The 15,783-nt window shown below is 40.3% G+C and overlaps 1 protein-coding gene across 2 annotated transcripts in view; it reads right to left on the bottom strand.

The window, feature by feature from the left end:
• The window catches only part of LOC115223540 (patched domain-containing protein 3), a 47,527-nt gene that overhangs the window by 30,147 nt on the left and 1,597 nt on the right, over window positions 1-15,783 (bottom strand). Inside the window, exons 2-3 of one of the 2 annotated variants that reach the window (XM_029794173.2) lie at window positions 10,593-11,417; window positions 1,658-1,925 (exon numbers count right to left, since the gene is read on the bottom strand). In XM_029794173.2, coding sequence (XP_029650033.1) covers window positions 1,658-1,925; window positions 10,593-10,813 — 489 coding nt within the window. In that variant the 5' untranslated portion in view covers window positions 10,814-11,417. Of the gene's footprint in view, window positions 1-1,657; window positions 1,926-10,592; window positions 12,091-15,783 lie in introns of those variants that run through there. The other variant, XM_036512671.1, reaches the window with a different exon arrangement.

The raw sequence follows: 15,783 nt of genomic DNA on the forward strand, positions 1-15,783 counted from the left end.
GTAGATTGTGTGATGCCTGTATATAAACAGCAATGCAACATGCTTGTGAAACTTGGACTGTGAATAAAGAGGACAGCGAGGGCTTGAAAAAATGCAGAGGACCTTCATAACTTGTCCTAGCATGCTTCGATGGAGGTGCAAATGTGTCGAGAGTAAACGTGAGTATAAGAGACATTAGATATAACATGCAGGGAAAATACAACATTGGTATCATAATGTATTGCTTGAGGAGACCTGTTGAGTCAAGTACATGAACATGAACGTCGAAATAAATATCAATGGAAATAGTAGTAATGATGCCTGTGCCGGTGGCACATAAAAAGCACTATCCGAACATGGCCAATGCCAGCGCCGCCCCATCCGAACGTTGCCAGCGCTGCCTTAGCTGGCTTCCGTGCCGCTAGCATGTTAAAAGCTCGAACTGATCGTGACCGATGCCAGACCCCCCCCCCCCCCCCGGCACCTGTGCAGGTGGCACGTAAAAAGCACCCACTACACTCACGGAGTGGTTGGCGTTAGGAAGGGCATCCAGCCGTAGAAACTCTGCCAGATTCAGACTGGAGCCTGGAGCAGCCCCTGGCTTCCCAGACCCCGGTCGAACCGTCCAACCCGTGCTAGCGCGGAAAACGGACGTTAAACGATGATGATGATGATGATGAAGTGCTGATCACTAAACATAAGAAGAGCCTATAGAAATAGGAGGCCCAGGATTTGTGAGATGAACTAGTGAACAATGACCTCAGATTGTTGAACTTCTTGCAGAAGATGACAGAGGACTGAGCTGAATTGAGATATGCCATGCTTGAGAAGATACCCACCCTGCTCATCGTATCCCACCTACTACTGCTGCTTATCACCTCCTCCTCCCTGACCTATTCTTATTTCCTGTCCTTCACTTCCCCTCCTCCAAACTGATATTTAGTGTTCAACTCAATCCTCATCTCTTACCATCAGTCACATTAGTTTCACTTGAGCACGCTTATCCCTCCCCCCACCTCTTCTCTTCCTCTGTTCTATTTCTCTCATATATTCACTTTGCACCTTGACCTCATCTCTTTCTCTCTATTTCTCTCCCTCTCTTTCCAGAAAGGGAAGCCATGTATTCACTGTTTTTGCCCAGATATTATACCCAACTCATTTGAGGGAGGGAGAGGGGGGGTGGCAGGGAGGCTTGTCTTGCAGATACTTCGTGACTTCACCACTACTGGTGCCACAAACAAAAAAAGCATCTAGTAGAGTCCGAGAAGTGGTTGGCATTAAGAAGGGTATTCAGCTATAGAAACCATGCCCAAGCAGACACTGAAACCTGGTGCAGTCCTTTGGTTCATCAGTTTCTGTCGAGCAAGCCAACCCATGCTAGCATGGAAAAAAGGAACATTAAATGATGGCAATGATGAAAGTAATGATGATGATGATGGTGGTGGTGGTGGTATGTGTGTGTTTTTGCAAGAAGCAATGTTGACACCAAAGACATGTAGCCTAGTGGTCAGGATGTTCAGCTCACAATTGCAGTATCATGAGTTCAATTCCTGGAAAAGTCAGTGCTTTGTGTCATGACAGACCTATGCTCACTCAGAGCCAACCAGGGGTTGAAGAACAATAACAAACAAAGAGTAAGTTAGTGATGACATTTCTGCCAAACAAGATCTAATCTTACCTTGAGCAGGCTCTGTGGGGACAATAACTCATCGTCTATGACAATGATTCTTACTTCATCGGACTGTAGATTATCAGCCCTATATTCCTGTAGTTGGTTCCATTTTCTTATCCAAAAAGTATCTGTGCTAAACGACAACTCAGACTTTGGTATCCACTCTTGTCTCTTCTCACTCTCCTTCCGAAGCAACATGCCAAAGGACAAAAAAGTAAGCAATAAACCACTTATGATAAATACGTATGGCTTTCTGCCAGCGAAACAACCAAGTCTGGAACAGAAAAAGAAAAGAGAAAAGAACAAGGAAATATAAAGAAACTAGTTTGAATAGCAGAGACAAAAAGAGAAAGAGATAGAGAGAGACAGGGAGAGAAAGAGAGAGGTAAAGGGAGGAAGAGGAGGGAGCTGCCCCAGAACTTGGCTAGTAAGCAAAGTGGGAATGAAGTACATTGCTCAAAAACACAACAGGTGTTCCTGGTTCAGGATTGAAAGTTACCACATCCCTATGTTGGTGAGCCCAATGTAACTTGTTCCTTGATTACATGCTTTCACTTTGTAATATACCTTATCTTTGAAGCCACTGTTGACTAGAGCATTGTCAAAGTAGGAGTGGCTGTGTGGTAAGTAGCTTGCTTACGAACCACATGGTTCCGGGTTCAGTCCCACTGCGTGGCACCTTGGGCAAGTGTCTTCTGCTATAGCCTTGGGCCGACCAAAGCCTTGTGAGTGGATTTGGTGGACAGAAACTGAAAGAAGCCTGTCGTATATATGTAGATATATATGTGTATGTTTGTGTGTTGTGTTTGCCCCTCTCCCCCAACATCGCTTGACAACCGATGCTGGTGTGTTTACGTCCCCTTAACTTAGCGGTTCGGCAAAAGAGACTGATAGAATAAGTACTAGGCTTACAAAGAATAAGTCCTGGGGTCAATTTCCTCAACTAAAGACGGTGCTCCAGCATGGCCACAGTCAAATGACTGAAACAAGTAAATGAATGAAATGAATGAAAAAAAGGGAGGTTAGATATCCTATTATTAATGTTAGCTTTATATATGTGGGAGAGTGTCTCGTTTGGCTTATGGTACAGTTTATAAGAGTGGGAGTTTAGATCTTGGGAAACATCAAGAAAATTGACTTTCGAAAGATTAGTAGTAACAGTGATTTTGAGGCCTAATTAACTAAAAGTATCAATGAGATTTTTTTTCCTGAATTTATCAACAATGTGACCATCACAGCCATGAGATATTCCCAACCTATCATCTTGGCATAGACCAACACCATGGTATAGACCAACACATTGGATCACAGTGCATATAATATAGAGATCCACAAGGTCACAGATGACTGCACTGTTATACTCATCAATACATAAAACAACTCATCTGTATCAGATATTTTAACCCATGGCAATTTTTTAAAATTTATTTATGCACCCTTTCCAAGCCTAGCCAGGCTCATGGGCCCGGTTTCCCGGTTTCTGTGGCGTATGTGTTCCCCCCAGCTGGACGGGACGCCAGTCCATCACAGCATTACTCAAGAAACAAGAAGAAAGAGCGAGAGAAAGTTGGGGCGAAAGAGTACAACAGGGGTCACCACCACCCCCTGCCGGAGCCTCGTGGAGCTTTTTATGTGTTTTCGTTCAATAAACACACACAACACCTGGTCTGGGAATTGAAACCATAAGTCCGAAGCCCTAATCACTGGGCTATTGTGCCTCCACCCATGACAAGCCTTTACTAAATAAAATATTGGATAACATCGCTTAAGTAACAGTCTGCCGTTACGTTCTGAGTTCAAATTCTGCCGAGGTCGACTTTGCCTTTCATCCTTTCGGGGTCAATAAATTAAGTACCAGTTACGCACTGGGGTCGATATAATCGACTTAATCCGTTTGTCTGTCCTTGTTTGTCCCCTCTGTGTTTAGCCCCTTGTGGGTAGTAAAGAAATATATTTACAACCATCATATGATGCCAAGACAAAGAAACATAAAAACTCACATTATTGTACATAACAGAGACTTCTTTCAGTTTCCATCTACGAAACCTACTCAAAGGTCTTTGGCTAGCCTGGGACAATACTAGAAGACACTTGCTTAAAGTGCCACACAGCAAGCGAATAAAATGTGGCTGGGAAGAAAACTTCTTACCACTGTGGGATGACGTCAGCAGCTGGGTGAGTTGACCGGAAGTTGGGGCTGACCGGAAGGGGGCAGCCGGCAGGCGCGCGCAGACTGGTCATTTCAGCCTTTCCAACAAGGGTCATCGAGGTGTGAAGACGTCGCTAAGGTTTGGGTGCGCAGCTGCTATCTTTAGTGTTCGGGTCTGATCTGTGTTGAAGGAACCGTTACCACTGAAGGGTCTCCATCACGAGGAAGCGAAGGTAGGTGCCTTTATATTCGAATCGCGCGCACACTACAACCACACAGTCATATCTGCACCTATACACACACACACATGCAGAATATGGGGGTTTAGTTCACTGGTGATCTAAACAAATACATATGCTGGGTAAGTGCTGTAAAGGGTTATCAGGGTTCCAAGCTCGTAACTGAGACGGGAGCTATGGATTCATTTTAGGTTTTTGATTTAGCAGATATATATTTGTGAAAGAGAATAAACACCGAGGAATAACAAGCATCTCAAGTCATATACATTATCTTATATCATTCTTAAATTAGATGAGGCCTTACAGCTGTTTCTGAGATATAGCAAGTGATCGGTGAGTATGCAGGAATATGGAGTATTCTTATTTCTTTATTGCCCACAAGGGGCTAAACATAGAGGGGACAAACAAGGACAGACAGAGGGATTAAGTTGATTAGATCGACCCCAGTGCGTAACTGGTACTTAATTTATCGACCTCGAGAGGATGAAAGGCAAAGTCGACTTCGGTGGAATTTGAACTCAGAACGTAGCGGCAGACGAAATACGGCTACGCATTTCGCCCGGCGTGCTAATGATTCTGCCAGTTCGCCATATGGAGTATTCTGTCATCAGAGACAAGTAGAGAACACATGAAAGATCTAGACATGAAAAATTCATAGATAGTAAGCAATGACATAGAAGAGTAGAGAGTAAGGAAAAATGGAAATAAAGTTCACAGTTCTCTTTTCAGAAGGTATGGATGTTAGTCCATATGTCCTTAGGTAAAATCCAAGGCAAATCCAGGCAGTATTGTGGCAAAGTATGAGTAGTGTGTTCACATCATTAATATCCAGGCAATATTTTGGCAGAAATGGGAATGGTGTATTTATATTGAGATGGCTGGCTTGTGAGAGAATGACCATAAAAGTGGCTACTGAGCAAAGTGGAGGGAGAAAGAGAAAGAAAGGGAAAGAGAAGCTAATGAGGAGGGAGAGAGAGAGAGAGAGAGAGAGAGAGAGGAATGGGATAGCCTGTGGGGATAGAGAGAGGATGGATGGAAGCACTCCATCGGTTACGATGACGAGGGTTCCGGTTGATCCGAATCAACGGAACAGCCTGCTCGTGAAATTAATGTGTAAGTGGCTGAGCACTCCACAGACACGTGTACCCTTAACGTAGTTCTCGGGGATATTCAGCGTGACACAGAGAGTGACAAGGCCGGCCCTTTGAAATACAGGTACAACAGAAACAGGAAGTAAGAGTGGGAGAAAGTTGTGGTGAAAGAGTACAGCAGGGACCACCACCATCCCCTGCCGGAGCCTCGTGGAGCTTTAGGTGTTTTCGCTCAATAAACACTCACAATGCCCGGTCTCGGAATCGAAACCGCGATCCTATGACAGCGAGTCCGCTGCCCTAACCACTGGGCCATTGCGCCTCCACAGAGAGAGGAGGAAGGTAAGTGAAAGGGTAGTTATGTTATTATCATTGTAGCAATTATTACAATTGTAAATTTTGGTTGTTTTTATTTATCTTAGGTTTATGAGAAAACTTAGTATTAGTTTGATTTAAAATGATCTTAGGCTTATTATCATTATCAATTCCTTGTTTATATGTATTTGGGTTACTAATTAGGTGTTTATTTTTAATTATATTACTATTTATGATGGGATTAAAAAGCTTACTAGTTATATTTTTTGGCTTGTAATTAGTTATGTTATCTTTATTAATGCTGTTAGGTTGACTGTATTTTATTTTATCTCTATATCCAGCATTTGCTAGAGCTATATCATAGAGGTTTGTATGTCTATTAAATATTTCTTCATTAGAAGATAAATAGGCTAGTCTTTTACTAATGTTAGAAGCTAATGCATTTTTAATTGCTTTGGGATGATTGCTTTAGAAGTTAATATAGCTTAAATTTGAATCAGGTTTTCTGAAAGGTTCATGTAATCTAGTTGATTGTTAGTTATTATTCAGGCAGTAATTATTAATTAAATTTAACTGATCTAAAAGGATCTATATCACTTTCTTCTTAGAGGTAATGGCTGATAAAAATTGTAAACATATTTACGTGTGTGCATGTATGTGTACATTTGTATGCATGTGTTTATATGTATATGTGTGTGTGTGTGTATGTATCTGTGTGTGTGTGTGTATGTATCTGTGTGTGTGTTTCCATGTGAATATCTATAAATATATATGTGCGTGTGTGAGAGTGTGAGTATGTATGTTATATATGTACACAGAAATGTTTATACCTATGTGAATACTGATCAATGCATTTATGCATATGTATGTGCATAAGTGTAAATATAAGTATGTGCGATGATATTTTGTGTATATATGATGATATATATACAGCAACATGCAGTAAGATAGGCAAGCCATTGTATAAAAAAACTACTAGGATAGCCTATGGTGTGTCAGGAGAAAGAGTTCAATTCTTGAGCTGTGTATATATGATGATATGTATACAGCAACATGGAGTAAGATAGGCAGCCATTGTATAAAAAAACTACTAGGATAGCCCATGGTGTGTCAGGGGAAAGAGTTCAATTCTTGGGCGAAATTTCACCAGAAATAAAACTTAAAAACAGGATGCAGAAATGTAAATTAATGGTATCTAAGAATACAATGAATCTGTTCAGGACAGATTTAATGGAAGGATTCGACCTGCGGGATCTATCACTGAATACATTATGTAACAAGGTGAATGCGTCACAGTTCGTGTCAGAGAAAGCATCAGAAAAAATGAAATTAAAATTGAAAAAGATATACCCTGATATTCTTTCAAAAGAGCTCGGTATACTCTTTTACTTGTTTCAGTCATTTGATTGCGGCTATGCTGGAGTACCGCCTTTAGTCGAGCAAATCGACCCCGGAACTTATTCTATCGGTCTCTTTTGCCGAACCGCTAAGTGACGGGGATGTAAACACACCAGCATTGGTTGTCAAGCAATGCTAGAGGGACAAACACAGACACACAAACATACACACACACATACATATATATATACATATATACGACAGGCTTCTTTCAGTTTCCGTCTACCAAATCCACTCACAAGGCTTTGGTCGGCCCGAGGCTATAGCAGAAGACACTTGCCCAAGATGTCACGCAGTGCGACTGAACCCGGAACCATGTGGTTGGTTTGCAAGCTACTTACCACACAGCCACTCCTGCGCCTATATGTGTAAAAAAATTAAAGTAAAGTTTGAGTTGAAATAAAAGGTGGTGCCGGTGTTCAAACCGAAAAGGAATGTACCTTTTGCGGAGTTAAATCAAGTTGAGATGGAATTAAAAAGATTGGAAGACATGGAGGTAATTGAAAAAGAAAACTACTCTGAGTGGGCGGCTCCTACGGTATATATAGAAAAGAAGAACGAGGTAAGAGTATGTGCGGACTCCTCAACTGGTCTTAATGATTGTCTAAAAAATTACAATTATCCGCTTCCAAACCCAGAAGAAATATTTGCTAAGTGCAATGGTGGGGAAATTTTTCCAAGCTGGATTTGTCAGAGGCCTACCTCCAATTACTGGAAGATGAAGAATGTGCTAAAGTATAAACAATCAATACTCATAAAGGTCTGTACAGTTTCAAAAGACTGTCATTTGGGGTAAAGGTTGCACCAGCAGTATTTCAGCAAGTGATGGATACTATGCTAGCAGATTGTGAGTTCGCGGTCCCATACTTGGATGACATATTGATCAAAAGTGAATCAAGGGATCTTTTCCTTTTCAACGGCAGATGTCAACACAATTTCTAGTTAACTAAGCACTTTTAAACTTCGTATACTGGTAGAATGTGTTTATAAAACATCATTTTCTCTTGGTTTTATTGAGAAAATTCTATAGTTTGTAAGATATTTCGTCTGAAAATCCGAGCATTTCGGCAATTTTAACCAATCGATTACCTCTATTCAACTAAAATCATTTGCTGCGTCTAAAACTGAGACAACATCCTGTAACTAACCCTAAACCTCCCCCCTAACCCTAAATTTTTTTTTCTTAATTGTTAAATTAATTTAATTCCATTGCTTTAGTTTTTTTACATGTGTAACAATTAAATTAATTTAACAATTAAGAAAAAAAAATTTAGGGTTAGGGTTAGGAGGAAGGTTTAGAGTTAGTTACAGGATGTTGTCTCAGTTTTAGACGCAGCAAATGATTTTAGCTCAAAAGAGAGCATAGGATTGGTTAAAATTCGAAAAATTAAACTACATTAAACAAACAAATTACAATTTTCTCAAGAAAGCCAAGAGAAAAAAATGTGTTATTTTGACACATTCCACCAGTATACGAAGTTTTAAAGTGCTTAGTTAACTAGAAATTGTCTGCCGTTCAAAAGGAAAAGATCCGAATCAAGGGTACTTGAACCAGAGACAAGCAGTTGGGAAGCAAGCTTAAGGCCACTTCAGGATCATGACCACCACTCAAATTGTGGAGTCAGGCAAGTCTGGCTTGCCCATATAACAAGCAAACAGGTACCATCCTCACACTCACACATAATCTCTCTCCATCCAGGTTTCATCATTCCTTTCTAGCCATATTCAATGACTGGCTCTCTCTCAACAATTGCCTGGATTTCTTTCAAGATGACATTTGCTTGATGATGATCGGTGCCAACTGATGGTAGCCACTGTCTTGGCCAGGTCCCAATAAAACCTCTATATCCAATTCCTATAGGAAAGAGTGCTGCATGTGCTCCAACCAGCATCTTTGCAGTCTTGTAATAACATCGCATAAGGCTCATCTTTCCTAACCTGAGCAGCATCTTTATTGTTTTCATGTGGAACAGTTAATTAAACAAGTTAAACACCAAAAATATGTCACCTAGGCGCAGGAGTGGCTGTGTGGTAAGTAGCTTGCTAACCAACCACATGGTTCTGGGTTCAGTCCCACTGCGTGGCACCTCGGGCAAGTGTCTTCTGCTATAGCCCGGGCCGACCAATGCCTTGTGAGTGGATTTGGTAGACAGAAACTGAAAGAAGCCTGTCGTATATATGTGTGTATATATATATATATATATATATATATATATATGTATGTGTGTGTGTGTGTTTGTGTGTCTGTGTTTGTCCCCCCAGCATTGCTTGACAACCGATGCTGGTGTGTTTACGTCCCCGTGACTGAAACAAGTAAAAGAGTAAGAGTAATGAAATATGAAAAAAACAATTAAAATAAACGATTTTATGAATGTTTAATTAAATAAGCAGTAGAGAGGAGGCGTAATAAAAGATTGCTGGGGAAAGTGCAAGGAATAGGTGGGTGGGAGGAGATGTTAAAATATTAAATGTTTTGAACAAAAAATTATTTCCCAGAAGGAAACATCCGTCCAACTCCTTGACGTTCCAAAAGTCTGCTGATCAGAGTTTGGAGACAGATCAAATACTAAAAAAATTACTGATTTATCTGTGGAGCAGTAAAAATTTTGTCTGGGAGTCCCCCGTCAGTCTAATAACCAATCATTGCTCTATGTGGTCATTGCCTGCCTAAAGTAGGAACCAAATATCCTTCAAATAACACCCTACATCATCAAAAAATAAAAGCAGTAAACACTGAATAAATCTAGTGCTTGATATAGAATGTAGTATTTCTGAACATGAAATAATCATCAGTGTTGGTTATGGTTGGAACGTCTTTGACGATCGATTTGTCTGATCAGGGCTAAACAAAATAACAACAGCTACAAGAAATACGACGTGGGTGTTTTTAAGTAGACGATTGATCTGCCAGAGAGAGCAGCCAAACCCATCCCTGTTGTCACAAATGAGAAAAAAGACCACATTGAACAAAACAGTTCTAGATATAATAAGAACCGAGAAAAAGAAAAGTAAAAAAGAGGTGAGGTTAGGGAGGCATGGCTGTAACACCCTTTACTTGTTTTATTATGTATTTTCATTTATATATTATACAAAAGAAGACCGGAAGAGTTGGGAAATTAACCGTGGTGACTGAGTTCATTAAAAGCAAAGGTCGGTAAAGTGCGCAATATTGAACCCCAGTGGGAAAGGTCTGTGTGGCTATCCAATAGATCGATAAACACTCGGAATAATTTTAAGCATTAAGGGTACTGAATTATTTAACAAACAGAATCAAGAAGATAGTGGGTAATTTAACTAATTTCCACCCAATTATCGATACAACAATAATTAGTTTTCACCAAATATTTCACATTAAATATTCCAACTTTTATTGTTCTTTATCAATTTCGTCAAATATTTTCAGTAAATTTCTTTAAATATTTATTAATTATATTTCTTTACTACCCACAAGGGGCTAAACACAGAGGGGACAAACAAGGACAGACAAACGGATTAAGTCGATTACATCGACCCCATTGCGTAACTGGTACTTAATTTATCGACCCCGAAAGGATGAAAGGCAAAGTCGGATACAAAAGAACAAAGGAATTAATGTTTTTAAATAAAGGAATTTTTTTATTAATTATACTTTTTCATTTTATTTTAGAAATTTACTTGATGGGGATCGAGACCTGAGATGAAACAAAAGCGGGGGGGGGGATCAAGTTATAGTAAAATAATAATTAATAAATTGTAAGTTAGGCACTCACTTGTAGAAGTTCGCCTCAATAGCGTTCAGAATGGCAAGCCGTGTGTTGGCAGTGAACAGGTAACATTTGAGCACACAGTCACTACAGAAGCCGGCGGATTCCTGATTCGAAGAAACCGATGTCTTAGAAGGGATTGTGTTGACTGTAGTGGATTCATCAATGGGTGGTTTCTCTGAAGGCGTCTCGGTTGACTCCGTTTGCTGGCTATCAACAGGACCCATTGATAACGATGCCAGTCAGATGACGATAAAGCCCACGGACAGATGAACGTGAATAAATAAAGATGCAGTTTTTGTTTTTTTGTTTTTTTTTCCTCCTACTACTTTATGAGGTCAAAGGGGAAAGAAAATAATCAAATAGAAGGAAATGAAACAAAATAACAAGAAAGTACGAGGATAAAATAAAAAAAAAAAACAACAGATTGATAAATAAATAAAATACAGGGGGATTTGAAGATAGAAACCCGCGCTGATGTTGGACCAATAACTTGGTAATATTTAGTTGTTGGTTCAGCTGTTTAGTACAGCGTAGTGTCCTTTCTGAATGTCCTGAACTTTACTTGTCTTGCTAGTTTCATTTCATCGCTTTCTAATGGTGTGGAGGAGAGAGAAAAAGAAGGATCCCTTGCTCCGTTGCAGTTTAAGAGTGATTTTGGTGCTTTTCAAGATCGCTTTGGTCCTTTGTTTCTTTGAGGGAGGATCACATAGATCTTTCGCGGTTGTTCGGCCCTCCAAAGAGAGAAGAGGAGGTTCCTTGTTAGTTTGGGTTTTTGTTTTCTTTCGGTCGCTCTCGCAGAAACTATTTCATTGCTTTTGTCGGACACACCTAGGAGAATGAATAAGACAACGATGGTGAGGGTAACAAAGGTGATGCTTTTTATGGCGACTGTTAAAGCAATGGATGGTGAAACGTTTTTGGAGATGAAAAAAAGTTTGCTTGGCACTGAAAACTCTATCTATCTATTCATCTATCTATCTATCAATTAATCTCTCTTGTTCTCTTTTCTTTTCCATTGTCTGAGGTTTCGCGTCCGTACCACCGTCCCTCAACTTGACGTTTTTCTTAATGTTTGTTAAGGGCGATGTGATGTACTTTTTACGTTTACACACGAAGGCAAACTATAGCTCTAACAAACACACGTATTTGTTTGTGTGTGTGTAAAAGCTTTGTATAGAGGTTTTCCGTATTTTAAACCCGGTGTACTTTTCGTTTTACTTCTTACGTAAGTACATGTCTATTGTACGTGTACGTTTATGTCAAGGTGTGTGTGGATGTATGTATGTATGACTAAAGCTATGTGTGGGTTTAAAAATACGCTCTTCCTTAGTGTGTTCTGGCGCTGTGTCTTTGTACTCGTGTCCGTCCCGTCTTTCGTTGATTTTTTGCTGTATTTTTTTTTCTTCGTGAATCCCCTTTGTCACACACCAAAAAAAAAAAAAAGGAAAATCATCAATGTCGACGACAAGAAACCGACAACATATCTCCCTCACTCACTCTTCTCTCTCTCTCTCTCACACGCACACACAAACACAATCAATCTGTCACATTCGCACACTCCCTCTCTCACGCTCTCGCTCGTTCATTCTCTCCGTTTCTCGCCCCTCTCTCTCTATCTATCTGTCTATCTACATCATATTAAAAACAAAACTTGTCCAATATCCCTCCCCCCCTCTCTCTCTCTCTATTATCCCTTCTTCTCATTATTCTTCATGCTGTAACTGCCTTTCTCTAACCGGTTCCCGTCTTCCTTCTTCCTCCACCATCACATCCTACAGGTGGTTTACGGACTCTCCTCCTCCTCTCCCCCTTTCGTTATTGTCACACTCTTTTTCCTGTTGTTGACTCCGCCCACACTTCATGTACGTCACTATTTCTTCTCTTTCTCTCCCCGCCCGTCACTTTCTCACCTATCTCTTCCCTCTACTCGCTATTATATCCTTTTACGTTTCTATCCCTCCTCCCCTCTTCTATAACTTTCATCTCTTTTTCTTTTCTCTCTCGTCTGCTATCACGTTTTATCGTCTTGCAAAAGAACACACCCGAGACATATTGCATGCATGCATGCATGCATACATACATACATACATACATACATACATACATACATACATACATACATACATACATACAAGAGAATACTTAGGCTGAACTATTGAGAAATCTGCAGTTACTCTTTTACTTGTTTCAGTCATTTGACTGCGGCCATGCTGGAGCACCGCATTTAATCGAGCAACTCAACCCCGGGACTTATTCTTTTGTAAGCCCAGTACTTATTCTATCGGTCTCTTTTGCCGAACCGCTAAGTAACGGGGACATAAACACACCAGCATCGGTTGTCAAGCAATGCTAGAGGGACAAACACAGACACACAAACACACACACATACACACACACATATATATATATATATACATATATACGACGGGCTTCTTTCAGTTTTCCGCCTGCCAAATCCACTCACAAGGCTTTGGTTGGCCCGAGGCTATAGTAGAAGACACTTGCCCAAGGTGCTACGCAGTGGGACTGAACCCGGAACCATGTGGTTGGTAGACAAACTACTTACCACACAGCCACTCCTGCGCCATTCTATCCAGATTACAAGTTCAGATTTATAGCTGGAATTATTGGGACCCTGAGATGTCTAACACACTGCCTAAATACCAATCTTGAGAAATTATGCTTCTCAAAACCAGAAATCAGAAAGATAATTCGAAGATTATAGATCCAATCCATCACTGGATCTGTAAAAATTCTGTAAAACTTTCCAGAAGTTTATCATTTAAATAAATATATGTGAGCATGTCTAGATATGCAACTATATGCATGAGAATACTTACATACATACATACATGAATTTCTGCCATTTGGGTTTCCTGGTATCTGAGCTAGTTAGCAATCAGCTCCTTTTGCTATCATTCCGAGGGCACCTATGACAACAGGTATTGTTTTAGTCTTCAGGTTCCATATTTTTATTATTATTATTATTATCATTATTATCATCATCATCATCATCATCATCATCATCATCATCATCATCATTATTATTATTATTAATATTATTATTATTATTATTATTATAATTATTATTATTATTATTATCATCATCATTATTATCATCATCATCATCATCAAAGCAACGAGCTGGTAGAATTGTTGATGTACCAGGTAAAATGCTTAACGGTATTTGCCTTTCATCCTTTCGGGGTCGATAAATTAAGTACCAGTAACGCACTGGGGGTCGATGTAATTGACTTAATACCTATGTCTGTCCTTGTTTGTCTCTTCTATGCTTAGCCCCTTGTGGGTAATAAAGAAATAGGCATTTCATCCAACTTTATATTCTGAGTTCAAATGCTGCTGGGGTCGACTTTGCCTTTCATCCTTTTGGGGTCAATAAAATAAGTACCAATGAGTCACTGCGGTCAATATAAGTGATTAGTTACCTCCCCCAAGATTTCAGGCCTTGTGGCCTTTAATAGAAAGGATCATCATCATCGTCATCATCATTATTGTTTGCTTTTCTGTCTGTAGCAAATGAAACATGTATAATGGTGAATAAATAATACCAAAAGCATTTTCTAACTTCTTGTTTTGTTATATGAAAACTCTATAAACAATATTTCCAGAATTTTAAACTCTAATGTGTAGCTCACATCAATACAACAACATCAACTACATACTGGATTATAATATATATACATATATGTATGTGTATATATATCATGTGATCACGTGACCGACCAGACCATCAGATGTTTTACACATTGCTGGTCACAATGCGTTCACATAGTTTTAGCCTTCAAATGGCGCCACCCTGCTGGCTAAGCGAGCAGGCCAACAGAAGAAAGAGTGGTGAAAGAGCACAGCAGGGATCACCACCTCCTGCCGGAGCCTCGTGGAGCTTTTAGGTGTTTTCGCTCAATAAACACTCACAACGCCCGGTCTGGGAATCGAAACTGCGATCCTATGACCGCGAGTCCGCTGCCCTAACCACTGGGCCATTGCGCCTCCACATCATCATCATCATCATCATCGTTTAACGTCCGCTTTCCATGCTAGCATGGGTTGGACGGTTCAACTGGGGTCTGGGGAGCCCGAAGGCTGCACCAGGCCAGTCAGATCTGGCAGTGTTTCTACAGCTGGATGCCCTTCCTAACGCCAACCACTCCGAGAGTGTAGTGGGTGATTTTATGTGCCACTGACACAGGTGCCAGACGAGGCTGGCAAACGGCCACGCTCGGATGGTGTTTTTTATGTGCCACCGACACAGGTGCCAGACGATGCTGGCAGACGGCCACGCTCGGATGGTGTTTTTTATGTGCCACCAACACAGGTGCCAGATGAGGCTGTGTATATATATATACATATATATATCTTTTATTTGTTTTCAGTCATTAGGCTGCTGCCATGCTGGGGTACTGCCTTGAAAAACTTTTAGTCAAATGAATTGACCCCAGTACTTATTTTTTTAAAGCCTGGTACTTATTCTATCAGTCTCTTTTGCTGAACTTCTAAGTTAGGGGCATGTAAACACACCAACACCGGTTGTCAAACAGTGGTGGAGAACATCAAATACAGGAACATACACACACATATATATATATGACAGGCTTTTTCAGTTTCCATCAGCCAAATTTACTTCCAACACTTTGGTTGGCCTGACGCCATAGAACGAGAAACATGCCCAAGGTGTCATCAGGCTCTTACTCCCGGATTTTACTATTTTTTTTCATGTAAAATGTATCACTTCACTTTCCTGGAGGCTTTCTGACAAGTCCCCACTTATTAGAAAGTGAAACGTCCTATGTTACACGACGCAAACAGTGAAGTTTGGTGTGGGGTAAGATTCTGATGCTTTGGGGATACATGAAAAGTGATGGTTCAAGATAGTTGGTTGAAACTGATGGTAACTTGAATAGTGCCAAATACTTTCAGTTACTGAAAGACAGTTTGATACCAGACTTGGTCGAAGGCAAGATTTTTCAGCATGACAGAGCTCCATGATACAAATCGCATATGACACAACAGAGTTTGGCTGATGGTGTCACCATTTTGAAAGATTGGTCAGTTCAGAGCCCTCACTTAAATATCATCGAGCAAATGTGGACAGAACTAAAGAGAAGAGTTTGTCAGAAGAATCCACGCAATCTTGAAGAGTTGTGGGAACTCAGCCACAGAGAATGGCATCTCA

The sequence above is a fragment of the Octopus sinensis genome, linkage group LG23, assembly GCF_006345805.1.
Source record: "Octopus sinensis linkage group LG23, ASM634580v1, whole genome shotgun sequence".
NCBI classification, from domain to species: domain Eukaryota; kingdom Metazoa; phylum Mollusca; class Cephalopoda; order Octopoda; family Octopodidae; genus Octopus; species Octopus sinensis.